This window comes from Bombyx mandarina, chromosome 20 (assembly GCF_030267445.1).
Source record: "Bombyx mandarina strain Sakado chromosome 20, ASM3026744v2".
In the NCBI taxonomy this organism is placed as follows: domain Eukaryota; kingdom Metazoa; phylum Arthropoda; class Insecta; order Lepidoptera; family Bombycidae; genus Bombyx; species Bombyx mandarina.
The window spans coordinates 3,008,810-3,027,592 of record NC_143226.1 but is presented as its reverse complement, the minus strand read 5'-3'; the positions used below and the strand labels follow the sequence as shown (position 1 = coordinate 3,027,592).

The 18,783-nt window shown below is 40.8% G+C and overlaps 2 protein-coding genes across 3 annotated transcripts in view; one reads left to right on the top strand and one right to left on the bottom strand.

The window, feature by feature from the left end:
* Positions 1 to 8,229, top strand: part of Vps15 (vacuolar protein sorting 15) — a 31,664-nt gene extending 23,435 nt beyond the window's left edge. For both annotated transcript variants that reach the window (XM_089735851.1, XM_089735852.1), the window contains exons 25-28: positions 1,639 to 1,797; positions 2,608 to 2,765; positions 4,215 to 4,387; positions 6,646 to 8,229. In XM_089735851.1, coding sequence (XP_089591977.1) covers positions 1,639 to 1,797; positions 2,608 to 2,765; positions 4,215 to 4,387; positions 6,646 to 6,859 — 704 coding nt within the window. In that variant the 3' untranslated portion in view covers positions 6,860 to 8,229. The remainder of the gene's footprint in view (positions 1 to 1,638; positions 1,798 to 2,607; positions 2,766 to 4,214; positions 4,388 to 6,645) is intronic.
* LOC149500618 (waprin-like protein) overlaps positions 1 to 18,783 on the bottom strand; it is a 337,771-nt gene that overhangs the window by 237,493 nt on the left and 81,495 nt on the right. The window lies entirely within an intron of this gene.

Sequence of the window (18,783 nt, the reverse complement as noted above, 5' to 3'; positions counted from 1 at the left end):
TGAGTTTGTACACAATGTTCCTTGCAGCTATAGGACAAAACAGGATAACGAAAACCAATCTGACTTATAATGTAAGGAAATAATTCTTCTCACATTAAACATTAAGCAATTACACTACTATTCTATTCTAATCTAACGAAATGAATTGTACTATTTTTTTTTATTGCTTAGATGGATGGACGAGCTCACAGCCCACCTGGTGTTAAGTGGTTACTGGAGCCCATAGACATTTACAACGTAAATGCGCCACCCACCTAGAGATAAAATTCTAAGGTCTCAGTATAGTTACAACGGCTACCCCACCCTTCGAACCGAAACGCATTACTGCTTCACGGCGGAAATAGGTGGGGTGGTGGTACCTACCCGTGCGGACTCACAAGAGGTCCTACCACCAGTGATTACGCAAATTATAATTTTGCGGTTTTGGTTTTTATTACACGATTTTATTATTCCTTCACCGTGGAAAAGTCAATCGTGAACATTTGTTGAGTACGTATATTCATTAGAAAAATTGGTACCCGCCTGCGGGATTCGAACACCGGTGCATCGCTCAACACGAAAGCACCGGACGCCTTATCCTTTAGGCCACGACGACTTCACTGGTGGTAGGATCTCTTGTGAGTCCGCGCGGGTGGGTACCACCGCCCCGCCTATTTCTGCCGTGAAGCAGTAATGCGGTTTGAAGGGTGTGGCAGGCGTTGTAACTATCAGGTAAAGAATGTACCTAATCTATGGCAACACAGTCAGACTACTTCCGCCAATAAAACAAGTCACACGCAGAGCTCGTCGTTTTATTATAAAATAGCGACCCGCCCTCGCTTCGCTTCGGAAACATTAAAACACACAGGAAACAAAAAAAAAAAAATAAAAAAAAAATAAAAAAAGTAGCCTATGTTCATCAGGGACAATGTCGGCTTCTAATGGAAAAAGAATTTTTCAAATCGGTCCAGTAGTTTCGGAGCCTATTCGAAACAAACAAACAAACAAATTTTTCCTCTTTATAATTTTTTTTTTTTTCTTTTTTCCTACCTAAGCTGATAGCCTTGAGAGGCTATGTCAGCGTAGCCCTAACTTTAGTAGGTGAGCTCACGGGGCTCAAACCTGACGATGTTGCTAACACGAACCCTAGCAAGAGCCGTGCTTCGCAGAATCTACCACCGGATCGGAAACGCGACCCACTGAGAAGATCCGGCGAGAAACTCAGTGGGCTGTGTCTGAGAGTTAATTTACTCGTCGAGCCCTTCGTCGCAAGCGACGGGTTCGACGAGAACTGTGACCGGTGCTTGAAGTACCTAGAAGCACCGTTAGTAGATCGGGAGGATCCGAGATGACGTGTTTTGGGCGACGTCGACTGCTTTCCATTCTGTCCGCAGGATCGGGAATGCCTCTTTATAATATTATATTATAAAATATATATATGTCACAACCCGGCCATCCTATGACTTCACAGTAACTATACTGGAGACCTTAGAACTTAAATCTCAAGGTGGTTGGCGCATTTACGTCGTAGATGTTTATGGACTCCAGTAACCACATAACACCAGGTGAGCTGTGAGCTCGTCCACCTATCTAAGCAATAAAAAAAAAGCTAATAAAAGTGTATTTAACAACGGGAGATTTTAAAACTAATCAACGCAGGTAACGCTTGGAAACTGGACGGAGATCTGAAGCAGGGCGTGATAACGTGCCTGTACGCCTCCAGCAGCGGGTACGTCGTGGCGGGCACCTCCAGCGGCGTCCTCAGCGTCTGGGACCTGCGCTTCCAGCTGCCCATCACTACGCTCAAGCATCCCAACGGTGAGCTACTTGCACCATTGTACTGTATTACATTGACGTATAAAAAAAATTTAATAGGACATGCCGTACCGATTCTACATGATGAGGGATAAGAATATGAAGAAGAAGAGACAATAGTTGACCAAAAGTCATATACCGTCATTTGGTCTCCAACTAGGTGTAAAAACTAGGGGTAGAAGGTTTTTTTAAATTTTTTTATTGTTTAGATGGGTCGACGAGCTCACCTGATGGTGACTCGATGTTATTCGTTAATTGTGGAAATTAGGCCCACTGAATTTCTCGCCGGATCTTCTCAGTGGATCGCGTTCCCGATCCGGTGGTAGATTCTGTGAAGCACTGCTCTTGCTATGGTTAGTGTTAGCAACGTCTTCAAGTTGGAGCCCCATGAGCTCACCTACTTGATAGGGTTACGCTGAAATGGTTTCTCAAGACAATCACCAGAAATATATTTTATATTTTTTTTTATTGCTGATGGGTGGAAGAGCTCACTGCCCACCTGGTGTTAAGTGATTACTGGAGCCCATAGAGATTACGTAAATGCACCACACACCTTGAGATATAAGTTCTAAGATCTCAGTATAGTTACAACGGCTGCCCCGCCCTTCAAACCGAAACGCATTACTGCTTCACGGCAGAAATAGGCAGGGCGGTCTACCACTAGTACAGCGTTTCCGATCCGGTGGTAGATTCTGCGGAGCACTGCTCTTGCTAGAGCCAGTGTGAGCTCACCTAGACGTAGGGTGAAGCTGAAATAGCCTCTCAAGGCTGTCAGCATAGGTAGGAGAAGAAAGACGGTCGGTGTGCCCGCAGCGGAGCGGGTGCGGCGCGTGCACGGCGCCCCGGGCTCGTCGCTGGTGTGGGCGGCGGGGGCTCGCGACGCGGCCGCCAGCTGCCTGGAGACCACGCAGCGCACGCACGCACTGTGGACCTGCACCAGCTCGCCGCAGCCGCTGCACTACGCCGCACCAGTGAGTTTTTTTTTATTTTTATTGAATTTCCTTATCGCGCGTTGCGAAAAGGGGCTAGACCTACGAATAATAAAACTATAGAACAGTAACTCGCCTTCAATTGCACTCTAGATTATGGTTCCATTTACGCAGACAAATAAAAGCAAATACAACGAACACTCAAACACTTTCATAAACAAATGCTTGCACGCAATTGGTAGCGCCAAGGTCACGGTTCGCAAGCGCCACCCAGCGCACCCTTATGACGATGACGTTATGCAGTAGTAATGAATTCATGGAATATTTTCTCGTTTTTTTATTTTATTAAATGACTTTATTACTGCAATAAAAATAAATGCAGTTTATAAGTTAGTACATAAGATGAAAATATGAAAATTAAACTTAAAATAAATACTGCTGTATACAGGGTGTAGGGCACACGACTTCCACTCTCAAGTACGTACATGGCCTCTTTTTGAAAGTGTATGCTGCATATTGTACTATTTTGTAATGCTTTTTTTTGTTTTTTTTTTTATTGCTTAGATGGGTGAACGAGCTCACAGCCCACCTGGTGTTCAGTGGTTACTGGAGCCCATAGACATCTACAACGTAAATACGCCACCCACCTTGAGATATAAATTCTAAGGTCTCAGTATAGTTACAACGGCTGCCCTACCCTTCAGACCGAAACGCATTACTGCTTCACGGTAGGGTAGTGGTCCCACCTGCGCGGACTTACAAAAGGTCCTACCACCAGTAATATATAGTTGTAAGTCGTGCGGCGTCCGCGAGAGACAAACAGAGAAACTTCTCTTTGTCTCTCTAATGAGAGAGAGAGAGAGAGAGAGAGAGAACTGACTGACTTGCTTTCTATTAAGAAAGCAAGTCAGTTATTTTCGTTTGGTCTTTCTATTTCGCATTGAACAGTGTTGTGTCGCGACGATTATTTTTGTTGAGTGATATAGAGGTTTTTTGTTCACTTATCGAAAGGAACTTCGTTCCATCCGGGTGTCCCTTGACACCTCTCAAGTTTTTTTTTTAAATCTGCACACTTAAGCATTGGACAAAGGAGGCTTTCTGGCGGGAACGCGAGTGAAGTTGTGTGATTTGTTTTATTTTTGTAATATTCAGTGTTTCGTTCAGGTTTAAACGCGTAATAACGGTGGTTTATTGACTGTTTAGTATTTGTGAAAATGCACAAATGTGGGAAAATGAAACAAAGCCGCCAAACGTAACTTCTCCGGATCCTTCAAAAAGTCCACTCGAAAAAGTTTCAGTAAATGATCACCATTTTACTGAGATTATATTACATAATTTGTTTTTTTTTTTTGTTAAAATCAAGGAACCACAGTTTACACTTGCTTACACAAAACTTGCATTGCTCAACATCTTGCTATTGAATGAAATTTAAATTGTACACTTCCAAAAGTGAACGTGACTTTAATGTGAAATGTTTGTATTGTCTGTCAGGCGTCCCAGTACATCAGCGCGATGCTGTGCGACGCTGAAGGTCGGTTCGTGATAACAGGCGGCTCGGACCTCCGGCTGCGCTACTGGGACCTGCAGCATCCCGAGGACTCGTACATCCTGCTGCACGCGCCGTCTGATCATCTCAAACACTCGCCTAATTCGGTTAAATACAGGTAATTCTATAGGTCCATAGAAGGGGAGTTTATGTGGTATCATACCGGATCCTGTACACCGAATGGTATACAGTCGACGTCGCCCAGAACACATCATTACGGATCCTCTCGATCCATTGACGATGCTTTTAGGTACCATAAGCACCGGTCACCGTCCTCGCCGAACCCGTCGCGTCGCTTGCGACGAAGGACTCGACGAGCGAATTAACCCTCAGACACTGAGTTTTTCGCCGGATCTTCTCAGTGGGTCGCGTTTCCGATCCGGTGGTAGATTCATGCACTGCCCTTGCTAGGGCCAATGTTAGCAACACTCTGGTTTGCGCCCCGTGCGCTCACCTATACGTTAGGGCGAAGCTGATATAGCCTCTCAAGGCTATCCGCATAGATAGGAAAAAAAAAGTGGTATTTGACCTCCCGCGGGACCCTCATTTTGCTTGTGTGACACGTTCGTGTCGTTAACACACTTTAACTGCACCTGTATATAAGTATTGCACAAATATAAAGTACCGTTAACAAAACAATAATTTTATTACCTCTCTTGAATTGTATAATAAATATCCCGGGCGACTTGGATTAGATCTATTGTCTCTAGGAAGGCAATTATATATATGTATTGCACAAATATCAAGTACCGTTAACAAACCAATAATTTTATTACCTCGCTCGAATTGTATAATAAATATCTTGGGTGATTTGGATTAGATCTATTGTCTCCAGGAAGGCAATTGTATATATTTATTGCACAAATAGCAAGTACCGTTAACAAAACAATAATTTTATTAGCTCGCTCGAATGGTATAATAAATATCTTGGGTGATTTAGATTATATCTATTGTCTCTAGGAAAGCAATACGTTAAAGTACATATGATATAGTAATAGTATAATAATCCCTATGCTTATTGTAATAAATGCGAGATTAAATCGTCCAAATTGATTTAGCTATGATTACGATTCGAGATAACCGAAGGAAATACTGTTACGGGCTCAGGATATATAAAATCTTTACAACTTTACACTTCACGATTCACAATTCACTAGGCTATCTGTTCGCTAGGTCTCTTCGTATAGAACAAATTACTAACTGTCTTCATGTCACCTCTATAACGCTTTTATACTCGATACCCTCCTCCTCGCGTCGTTTTCCTCATTACTGAGGGTCGTGACTCCCCCGCTGCATCAGTTTCTCCCGTACGATTTGCTGCGATCCTTAGCTTCATGAAGGGTATTGTGGAAGTTAATGTTTAGAGAAGATCGTATTTGGTGGACGTTTGCCATCTACCTTTCATATCGATATAGCGATCCTATCGTATATTCTATACAGTCTGTCTACAATTATCGAAAACATTTCCAATAGTACTAGTCTCCTCGGTATCCGTTTCTGCTATTTGATGACAGATGGCGTTACTCGTACCGACAAACAATACTATTAATATATTATCTATGGTCTTAAAGGCTGTATGGGCTTAGATCCCATTGCCTTTGCTAGTAAGGAAAATTTGCACCAAAAAAAATATATCTATGCTCTTATAAAGCCGTTAGTCTTGGCTAGAGCTAGTGTTAGCAAAGTGTCTTCTCGGGCTGAGTGGTAAACAAAAAAAGGTCTCAGACGCGCGCGTGTGCAAACAAGCATACCGACGCAGTCTATTTTATTTAGTCTTCTCGTCAAAACGTTAATATTTTTAATCTAACTAATTTAATCTAAGAAGGAGAGAGAGCCTAGAGGTCTTAGAACTTAGTACAGACGTCAGCTCATTCGAAGGCTAACAAAATAAATTATACGGTTAATCTCTATTCGTACTATACCTTTCAGAGAGTTAAATAATAAATATTATTATTGTACACTACTATAATATCGACCCTTGAAAGACAAACGTGACTAAGCGACAATAACTGCTTTGTACATAAATGATAGGCAATAACCATATTCGATGCGCAAAAAATATATATTTCTAGGTCTATTAAAATCATTTTAATCCTACAGCTACTAGCTAGATTCTACTACAGCTGGATTCGTTAAAATAAATTTTGTTTTTAGGTATTTCAACTTTACATTAGTCTACTGTAAAGTTCACGCATTGTCGCTTAGTCACGTTAGCCTTTCAAGCGTCGATATATTTATTTAAAATCTTATTAATTATATTATGAGTATAATATTTAAAAAAAATTGCATTAAATTACAATTTGATAAAAATAGATTGCCGCTTATGATAATTATTAATCACTATTATGTCTAATTAAGTTTGCGTTTTGATTTCAGGAGTCGCATTGTAGAGGGCACCACCGTCATACAGGAATGTTGCAAGCTGAACCCTAACTCGCCGCCCCCCGCGCTTGAGGACAACGTGTACCGTACTGTCGAGTCTAGGTCGTACCACCACACGGCGCCCATCACGGACCTCACCCTGGTCGAGTCCAACAAACACTACCTGGTCAGTTCCTCCGCTGACGGCGTTATCAATGTTTGGAAGTAATAATAATAATACTTTATAATATCGTGTTAAAAGTTCGTCTGATGAAAGAGAGATGTGAATGGCTAATGCACTGACCGTGCCGGAGCCAAAAACTAAAGAAGAAGAAACATTGAAAAAAAAAACCTTATAAAATCCACCCTTTAGTGATAATCCTTCTCTGAGAGACCCCCGAGAGAACTCGGCAATCTTACCGATTGATATACTCGATCTCAATCTAAAGAAGTCGATCTGTTTTCTATCTTAGTCGTGAGCGGTTGCCTTCTTCACCTAACAATAGTGCGCGTGCAATTTGGTGCACGTGAAAGAAGTGAAACTTCTTTTGCGATATGTATCATTGTGGGTTTTCTTCATTTTACATCCTTAAATCGAATTTCTCTTGTAATAGGGAATGCTGTGTGTAAGAGAAACGACCTAGCTCGCTTTCTCCCTCTTTCCACGGTCGAGTAGTTCGCGAGACGCTTTGTCTAATATCTCACTCTCGCTCGTCCTAAATTGTATCTTTCCTCTCTAGTCGTAACGAATCTGTTGCGAGTTGAAGTTTACTCTCAACGCGCCTAAAGAAGTTCCACTTCAAATGTGAGGTCTCTAACTCTAATGTCGGCCTACATACAATCTGGCTGCTCCCCTCGTCAAATCAGAACGCAGTACTGCTTCGCGGCAGAAATGATGATAGCAGGGATACTGTAGGATAATACTCTGTGAGCACTGCAGCCCATTGCGCCGTAAAGCCTTCAGTCGTCTTTGTACTTTTTGGCGGGAACGCATGGAGAAGGGATGTTGTGTGATTTGTTTTATTTTGTCTATTTAGTGTTTCGTTCAGGTTTAAATATGTAATAACGGTGGTCTATTGACTGTTTAGTATCTGTGATAGTGTACAAATGTGGGAAAATGAAACAAAGCCGCTGGACGTAACTTATCGGGATCTTTCAAAAAGTCCACTGAAAAAATCGCAATAAATGATCAACATTTTACTGAGATTATATTTCATCCCGTATCATTTAATTTCATCCCAGTCGATTAATGTCTCAAATTAATCATCTTCATTTCATTTCACTCCATATCATTTTTTCATAAAAATAAGAATATAAATTAAAATAAGAGAGATAAACTTAAAGGTCTTAGTTACCGGGTCATAAAATTCTTTAAAAAAATCAGTCGCCTTTATAGCAGCCTCACGAAGATATACACAATCAATTATAGGGTCTATTGTAATATTCGTGTTCTGTGATGTAAGCTCAGAGATGTGGGTAGTTTTCTTTTTTTCGAATACTTAGTATACGTGTTAACTTAAGCATTGTTTAGTCAAATTGTGTACATAAAGATGCAAATGCGTGTTATATTTTTGTAATAAATAAACTCTTTTTTGTGAATTTCGTTTGTGTTTTATTTTATTTTTTTATCTATACATTAATACGTGTAGCAAAAACTTTGTATCCCTTTTTACGAAAATTGCGCGGACGGAGGAGGATGAAATTTTCTACACTTATAGAGAATATAGAGAAGAAGTGCACAATGCTAATATTTTTTTAAAATAATGCATAAAAGATATTTTAAATCAATAAAGAAAACATTGCACACAATACATACCATGTATTTGACGCACACACGCATGCATACTATTTATTGTCAAACTTTTGTTCTTGACGTCTGTTGTCAAATTGAGAATAGATTAAATATTGTTTGTCTTTATTAATATTTTTTTATAGTGTAGCCCTAGCGAAAATTGTGATTATAGAAGTATAAAACACAATCATAATAGTGTACAAACTTACAATTCCAATTAATTATAGTCGAATTTCGACTACTGCCGGACCTCTAGTTTAATGTAATTTGACAACTTAATTTTTGGTTTAAAATATATGTATATGTAATATATTCCTCCTATTAGCGGGGAGAAGAAGGGGTTTTGCATCTGGCTTGTATTTTGGTATTTGGAAATTTCGATAGAGAATTATTTTTGCTGTATGAATAGTATTTATCCAATCAAGGAATGTTTTAGTATGGATGTAACCCATAATTTATTGCACTGATAAGTACGAATTAGGAACGCGAAGGAAACTCGCTGAAGACTAATCTCAGCCACTTCAGTGTGCTGAGGACTAGAGAAATAGGGAAGTCCTATCGTAGTCCAAAAGACTCGGAAAAAAATTTAAACTTATTACATTTTTGTCGTCGTCGTGGCCCAAAGGATAAGACGTCCGGTGCGTTCATATCTTGCGATGCAACGGTGTTCGAATCCCGCGGGCGGATACCAATTTTTCTAATTAAATACGTACTTCACAAATGTTCACGATTGACCTCCACGGTGAAGGAATAACATCGTGTAATAAATCAAACCCGCAAAATTACAATTTGCGTAATTACTGGTGGTAGGACCTCTTGTGAGTACGCGCGTGTAGGTACACCACCCTGCCTATTTCTGCCGTGAAGCAGTAATGCGTTTCGGTCTGAAGGGCGGGGCAGTCGTTGTAACTATACTGAGACCTTAGAACTTACAGCTTAAGGTGGGTGGTGCATTTACGTTGTATATGTCTATGGACTCAAGTAACCACTTAACACCAGGCGGGCTGTGAGATCGTCCAGGTAAGCAATAAAAAAAAATATACATCAGTTCTTGACCTAAGTCTTGATTATAATAATCATCAAAGTTGTTTTCGAAGACGAACCAGTTTTTCAGCTTGATCAACTTATTGGCACTTACATTTAAATGTCAAAGCTGTTGCTACCTAAAAATAATTTAAATTAGACGAAGTAAAGACGAATAAACTTTTATTAGCTTTTTTTTATTGCTTATTTGGGTGGACGGGCTCACGGCCCACCTGGTGTTAAGTGGTTACCGGAGCCCAGAGACTCTACAACGTACATGCCGCCACCTACCTTGAGACGTGAGTTCTAAGGTCTCACTTTTAACAGTACAACGGCTGCTCCGCCCTTCAAACCGAAACGCATTACTGCTTCACGGCAGAAATAGGCAGGGTGGTGTTACCTACTTGTGCGGACCCGTCCTACCATTAGTAATTACGCAAATTATAATTTTGCGGGTTTGGTTTTAATCACACATTCGCGAAAAATTGTTAAGTACGTATTTTATTACAAAAATTTGTACTCTCCTGCCGGATTCAAACACCGGCGCATCGCTAGATACGAATGCACCGGACGTGTTATCCTTTAGGCCATAACTACTTCGACTTTGATTTAACTGGTGAAGGGGCTCACGGATCATCAGGTATGAAGCGGTGGTCAGAGCCTTTAGGTATAGTAATTATTTTTTTTTTTTTTTATTGCTTAGATGGGTGGACGAGCTCACAGCCCACCTGGTGTTAAGTGGTTACTGGAGCCCATAGACATCCACAACGTAAATGCGCCACCCACCTTGAGAAGTTCTAAGGTCTCAAGTATAGTTACAACGGCTGCCCCACCCTTCAAACCGAAACGCATTACTGCTTCACGGCAGAAATAGGTAGGGCGGTGGTACCCACCCGCGCGGACTCACAAGAGGTCCTACCACCAGTAATCATCAATCACCATCAACCATCAATCACCAGTAAGTAATCATGCAAATTAAAATTTTTACGGGTAGGATTTGTATTACACTATATTGTTAATTCACCGTAGAAGTTATCAGTATTCATTTACATACGAAATAAAAAAAAAACAAATAAAAAACGCTACCTTTTTTTTTATTGCCTTTGTAGGCAGACGAGCATACGGCCCACCTGATGGTAAGTGGTCACCGTCGCACATGGACGTCAGCAATGCCAGGGGCAGAGCCAAGCCGCTGCCTACCATAAAGTACTCTCCGCAAGCCTCGTTTGAAGAAGGACATGTCATAGCGCTCGGAAAACACCGTGGAGGGGAGTTCATTCCAAAGCCGGATGGTACGTGGCAAAAAAGATCTTTGGAAACGCACTGTCGATGAACGCAGCGGTTCCAGATAATATGGATGAACTCTGCTCCGATGGCGGGAGGTGCGATGATAAAAAGGAGATGAGGGAATCATCTCGAATAATTCCTCAGAGCATTCCCCATGGACCATGCGGTATAAAACACAGAGAGAACCGAAGTCCCTCCGTAGACCCAGAGGTTCCAAGCGATCCGCGAGAGCAGGATTGCCTGCTTGCGGACCTGCTTGCGGAGTTTGAACTCTGGCATAGTCGCATCGCTTCATTGGGACACACCAGACGTTTTATCCTTCAGTGTGCTTAGTGCGAGTTTATTAACGTCCTCGATAACGTAAAAGTTAGCTCATATTTGTGTGGAATGGGATCGTTTGCGTACGTTTGCCGCTAGGGGCGCTGTTCCAACTGCATACAAAATTGGGTTAACTTTTACAGTATCGAGAAATGATAAAAAACTCGCACTAAGCACACTGGACCCTTTGACTCGAGCGTAAAAAACCGACACGCTTCCGAGAGCAAACGTGAGGCACGAGACGAGATTTTTTTCCCTATCGATGCTGATAGCCTTGAGAGGCTATTTCAGCTTCCCCTTGACATGTAGATGAGATCACGCGGCTCAGACCGGAAGTGTTGCTAACACTGGCTCTAGCAAGAGCAGTGCTATGCAGAATCTACCACCGGATCTGAAACGCGACCCACTGAAAAGATTCGGCGATATAATTTTTTTGTTTGTTGCTTAGATGGGTGGACGAGCTTACAGCCCACCTGGTGTTAAGTGGTTACTGGAGCCAATAGACGTCTACAACGTAAATGCGCCACCCACATTGAGATATAAGTTCTAAGATCTCAGTATAGTTACAACGGCTGCCCCACCCTTCAAACCGAAACGCATTACTGCTTCACAGCAGAAATAGGTAGGGCGGTGGTACCTACCCGCGCGGACTCTCAAGAGGTCCTACCACCAATAAAATGTCAATGTCAATAATAACAATAACAATAATATATTTTTATTCAAGCCTCTTAAAATACAAACACGTACAAAAATTCTTAACACTAGTATAATAATATACATGGCTTTTTTATGAGGTATACAATAACAATATTCCCTGACTTTTATGCTAGGAAAACCTGTGTTACAAAAGTCAGTGGTTCAGTGATAGGTCACCAAGTAAAGAAAGTTAACCAGGAAGAACGATCTGTAAGAATATAGTACGTACGTGTGTGTGTGTGTTTGTGTGAGTGTATGTGTGTTAGTGTGTGTGTGTGTGTGTGTGTGTGTCATACAATAAAGAATAATAAAATATTAAGTTAAAATTAGCTACAATAAATCAACAGTATATCATACTATATATACATCATTAAAAAAATATATATAAAATAAATAAATAAATTATACATTTTTACAACACGACTTGTTCTGTTTCAAAATAGTCTAAGTTTAAGAGCCAAGACTTCAGATTATTTTTAACGTCACACCTATTTAAGCCATCTATCTGCTGAGATATATTTACTTTATTATAAATTCTGCTACCTGACGAATAAATCTGTCGTCTGGCAAATTCCGTCCTACAAGCAATAGTGTCAAAGGCCGGTTTTCGTCTCCTCGTGGGAAGTGAAGTTTCTTTAGGTATTGATGGGAGGCAGGAGTGCTGTCGCAGAACGGACCTGTGGATAAACAGTTGTCTAACCGTCAGCACTCCTGCGTCACGATACAGTTGTCTAGTAGAGTACCCAAAAGGCTTCCCCAGCATCACCTTAAGCACTGCCCTTTGCGCTCGTTCGATATTAATAAACTTTGTCTTGCAGGCACATCCCCCAATAGGGATGCAATAAGTTATAAGCGACTCGCAAAGGGAAGTGTATACGGTAAGCAATATTTGCTTATCTGCCGAGCCTCTTAGCTTTTTAAAAATAAAAATTAAGCTTCGAATGCGCGTCGTCACAAGTTCCAGTTGACCATACCAATTGAAACAGCTGTCCACCAACACCCCCAAGTATCTGATATTTTCAGTCCTAGCAATCTCCGAGCAATTACATGCGGAATATCGTCCATTACATACATGGGCCTTGAGAGTAATGGAATCACGCGGGGGTTGGACAGATTTTCTGCTTGCAAATGTTAAAAATTTGGTTTTGTCAATGTTTATAGTCAATAGGTTGCGGTTCAGCCATGTCATCGTCTGCTTCATTGCAAACTCAGCATTCTGAATTGCCTCTACCCACGTGTTGCCTGAAACTATAAGTGCTGTATCATCAGCATATGCTAAGAGACGACAGTAGGGGTAAGATTGACTACAAAGATCGTTTACATAGAGCAGGAACAAAGTGGGCCCAAGAATACTGCCCTGCGGAACCCCGTACTCAATTTGCTCCGGCTTGCTTATATGAGGAGAATGGCGAGAAAGTCTATGGGCTGTGTCTATGGGTTAATTTACTCGTCGAGCATTTCGTCGCAAGCGACAGGTTCGACGAGGACGGTGACCGGTGCTTGAGGTACCTAAAAGCACCGTTAATGGATCGGAAGGATCCGTAATGACGTGTTTAGGGCGACACGAGACGAAGGTGTCATGTACAATCGTCCGCGGCCTGTCTCGTGGTGTCACAACGGACGTGTACAGCCGGCGTAATATACAAGAATATCTATTTGATCATTTCGTCGTCCTAAGTTAGCCACTCTTACATGAATACGGCCGGTAGTAACACGCAACTTTACAGTTTTTCTCATCATCCCACAAGAAAACAAACATTAGTGAAGGCCGTAATATTATAAATGGAACAGTTTATTTATCTAACACGTCAATAAAAAATCGTAAGGTTCCAAAGAAAAAAAGTCCAATCAGGTTTTACGTATTAAACGATAAAAAAAACAACAAACTCCGTACCTAACAGTGGCTTGACGACCAATTTTACAGATAACGGCTTCGTCAATGAAATATTTTTGTCTCAAACGAAAACGGGAGGTAATTGCATCAGTTTTTAACACGCCTTTATTAGCCTGGCATGCTTGTCTATGTATAATATGCACATATAGAGATTTTTTTGCAATTTTACAAGAGAGCCAATTAAATGTTATCGAGCAACACTTCCGGCCTCACATAATAAATTATTTACGAACTTAGGAAATATATAGACCTTATTATTGTCTTATAATATAATTAGTAATTCCATAATCAAGTAAATAGTTCATTCATATTTCTTTATACTTATACATTATACTTATTTTATTGGCGCCTTCCGTTTGACAGCTTCCGGCGCAATAAACCTTACGGCGCAATAAGCCTTAATGTTATTTATGTTACATAATTCGATATTATTAAATAATAATTGTACGTAAATAATCAGCAGAATAATTAAGATGTACAATGTTTAATATTACCTACTAAGTTTGTATTAAAATAGGTCAAGATGATTGTATAAATACCGGCGGTTAGCATATCTCTGTTGCGATGTTCGACCAGCCCATACCGTGGGCCCCGAAGGTCAAATATTTAGGCGTCACCCTCGACAGTAGGATGACATTCCGCCCCCACATCAAGACGGTACGCGACCGTGCCGCTTTCATTCTAGGACGTCTCTACCCGATGATATGTAGGCGAAGTAAAATGTCCCTTAGAAATAAGGTGACACTCTACAAAACTTGCATACGCCCCGTCATGACCTATGCAAGTGTGGTGTTCGCTCACGCGGCCCGCACTCACTTAAAATCCTTTCAAATTATTCAATCCCGTTTTTGCAGGATAGCCGTCGGAGCCCCGTGGTTCGTCAGGAACGTCGACCTCCAAGACGACCTGGACTTAAGAGTCCATCAGTAAGTATCTTCAGTCGGCGTCGATGCGCCACTTCGATAAAGCGGCACGACACGAGAACCCTCTCATCGTGGCCGCCGGTAACTACATTCCCGATCCTGCGGACAGAATGGAAAGCAGTCGACGTCGCCCAAAACACGTCATCTCGGATCCTCCCGATCCACTAACGGTGCTTTTAGGTACTTCAAGCACCGGTCACCGTTCTCGTCGAACCCGTCGCTTGCGACGAAGGGCTCGACGAGTAAATTAACTCTCAGACACAGCCCACTGAGTTTCTCGCCGGATCTTCTCAGTGGGTCGCGTTTCCGATCTGGTGGTAGATTCTGCGAAGCACGGCTCTTGCTAGGGTTCGTGTTAGCAACGTTATCAGGTTTGAGCCCCGTGAGCTCACCTACAAACGTTAGGGTTACGCTGAAATAGCCTCTCAATGCTCTCAGCTTAGGTAGGAAAAAAAAAAAAAAACTCTGTTGCATTCGTATTCTACCCACCGTAACGTGTACTAAAGAGAATATATTATTTCGTGTGAATGTAAAGTGTCTTAATTGTCGCCGCCACCCTGACGATCCGTTAATATAAATAAACAGAAAAAAAACTTCTTCGGCTATTTGAATGGGGTAAACTCAATTGGAGCTCAATTAAAAACATCGAACTGTTGATGCTGATACCAAGTAAAACGGACTTTTAATTAGGTACAAAGATAAATGTCGCGTATTCAGAGAAATGTCGCAGATGTGTCAGAACAAGAAATGGCTATTCACAAGTCGATATGTTTTCTCTGTAACGAAATCTTTAAACGTAATTTTTGACCGACTTTAAGACGTCTAATTAACTTGATTTACCAGCGCATCAAGGACCGATGTCAATAAAATAAAACCTTATAATTTCGCTCTAATATGTAATGTAATATTAGTTATTCGTTCAGTTTACTATATACGCGTGTTTTATTTTTATTTTGTTGTTTTAAACAAAACACGTTTGTTTGTTAAAACAAGGGTAGTTGAAATGTCAAGAGCGTTTCACTTCGAACGGGTTCTGTATACATATCTTATTTCGGCGCGGCGATTCGTAAAAAGTACACTTTTTTTATTGCTTAGATGGGTGGACAAGCTCACAGCCCATCTGGTGTTAAGTGATTACTGGAGCCCATAGACATCTACAACGTAAATTAATACGCCACCCACCTTGAAATGTAAGTTCTCAGTACAACGGGTGCCCCACCCTTCAAACCGAAACGCATTACTGCTTCACGGCAGAAATAGGCGGGGTGGTGGTACCTACCCGTACGGACTCACAAGAGGTCCTACCACCAGTAATTATAAATGTGGCCCGGTATCTATGCTCTCGAAGGAACGCGAAGAAATTGACTTTTGGCTTCGCGGTATGTCAGAGGTTAATAAATATGATCTCACTGCACAAGTACTAACCTGCTCTAGATTAAAATGGCTGAAAGGGATGGCTTTAGCGATAAGACAGCCTCTTGTACATTCATTACTAGCGACTCGCCCTCGCTTCGCTTCAGAAACTGTAATTTATTATTGATTTCTCCAGTATTTAATAGATGTTATTATACATATAAACCTTCCTCTTCAATCACTCTATCTATTAAAAAAACCGCATCAAAATCCGTTGTGTAGTTTTAGAGATTCAAGCATACATAGAGATATAGGGTCAGAGAAAGCGACTTTGTTTTATACTATGTAGTGATTACAATTATTTTATAATAAGTACCTGCTGACATTTTCTCAGTGTTAATTGAGTTTTGGTGGGCAATAAAGTATACTCTCTGTCTCTCTCTCTCTCTCTCTCTTTTTGGTAAGTTTAATAAATTAATAAAGTTCCTCGTTATATTTGAGTTAGTGTTTCAGACTTGAGAACGGTTTTAATTAGGGGTTGGATATTCTAGAATGCAATCCACAAAAGGTAGTACAACTCTAAAAGATCTAGAAGAAGAACTCTAAAAGGGATATGTGTTTCTACGCAAATGGCAATATGGTTCTCGTCAAAACGTAATCGTGTATGACAAAAAAACTCGTTCTTAATAGAGTTTTGATTCTTCGTTATTCAAAAATACTAACAATAACAACTAAATATTAATAACTGGGAGCAAATCTCGCACCATCACCCGACCCCAATTTAGGTTTCCGTGTTATAGCTACCAGAGACTGATAAACATACTTATATATGTTTAAATATATACATACATAGATAATAAACACCAAGACAAATAGAAAACTTTTCATCACACAATGTTTGCCCGATTTGGGAATCGAAACGACGACCCTCGGTGCAATAGTCAAGGCCGCTAACTACCGCAACACTGAGTCAGTCAAAAAATTTTTTATTTCAATATCACAGACATTACATTAGAAGTCCTCGTGGTCTAAAGGATAAGATGTTCGATGCATTCGTATCTAGCAATGTACCGGTGTTCGAATCCCGCTGGCGGGCGGGTACCAATTTTTCTAATGAAATACGTACTTAACAAATGTTCATGATTGATTTCCACAGCGAAGGAATCGTGTAATAAAAATGAAACCCGCAAAATTATGGTTTGCGTAATTACTGGTGGTGTGTCTACACAGCGCCTCCATTTTTTTTCGGTTCTCTTACCGCCCCCCTTTAGGACAGCAGCGCCCACAAGGGGGCGTTATCGCCGACTTTGGGAAAGGCTGCTCTAGGCAATGCGCTTCCAGGTTTGAGGCGTTTCGAGTATATTCGACCATAGTGGACTCAGTTGCCTTCTTTATTAGGTCAATCCAGCGGGTCGGTGAGCGACCGCGTGTTCTCCTGCCTTCCACCCGGCCTTGGACTACCAGTCTCTCTATTGAGTGCTCTTTTCTGGAGATATGACTAAAGAACTTTAAAACCCTCAGTTGCACAGTTGATGTTATACTAGCTCTGTAAGAGCCTAAAATATCGATTTATAAAAAAAAATATGAAACTAATCAAACAAGACACGTATACTATGTATACTATACTACGTATACTATGAGAACCAGTGAATGATTTACAAACATATATATCTACATATCTAATATGTTTAAATATATACCGATATTAAACAGATAAAAAATAAAGCAACTTGTTGATCATACGAATTTTGGCCCAATGTGGGAATGCGGCTTACGACTCTTGGCCTAAAAATCAGCGGCGTTAAATTTTCAACTTTCACAATTACTAGTAAGCCCGGATGGATGGGGAGAACTGATAATAATATTCTTCCTGCCTTTATCTCGCATTAGTATGGGCACTTTTTACGCTGCGTGAGGATTTTGCATGAGTTTTACGACTGACCGTTTACCTGACGTGAACCCTCCTTGTAGTATGTCTATCGGAACGTTCACCAATCTATGCAATTAAAAAAAATACATCCAATCTCGGGCCGCGAGATGTAGCAGCTTTTTAAACTAACCTTCGTTTCGGAAATACACTAAACCGCGAGTCGATGGCACTGCCCACGTCATTAACCGCCCTTAACCTAAATAACAATAACACACACATTTCTAAAAGTAATCTAAGTACCGCCGATAATATTATTTGTTCTATGCCCGATTGGATCATGTTATCGGCACATTATCCGTTGTTTTCGATCTAATCTTTTGTGGGACTACAATAATAATTTATATCACGTTTAAGTTTGTATCTTTGTAAATTAGTTGTAGATTGTAGCTCAGGGACGTCTTAAACTTAGCTGGGGCCCTTGGGCACACAAGAATTTGACGCCCTTTTGGAAAGTAAAAAAAGCTAATTATATATTTTTTTATTGCTTAGTTGGGTGGACGAGCTCACAGCCCACCTGGTGTTAAGTGGTTACTGGAGCCCATGGACATCTAGAACGTAAATACGCCACCAACCTTAAACATTTTTTTACTGAGTATGACTATTTATTATAGGTAATCAAATACAGTATGATATAATAATATTAATTATATTAGAATGCTGCTGGTTTTTTGGTGACGATTACGGTAATGGTTTCTTTCGGGATTTCTGTTGAGCAAAATATTCCATTACTTATATCTTTAAAGTAAATTTTTTGAAGGATATCACTTTCTATGCCCATAATTGACAAATTACTCAGCCGTTCTTGTAACATTGTTGTTCGCAATTCATTTTTTATTCTCTTAAGCTGCGAAAATGACCGCTCTCGACTACAATTGGTAACCAAATTGTCGGTCCTTCGGGGCCCCCTGAGAATGGGGGCCCTGGGCACGAGCCCCGT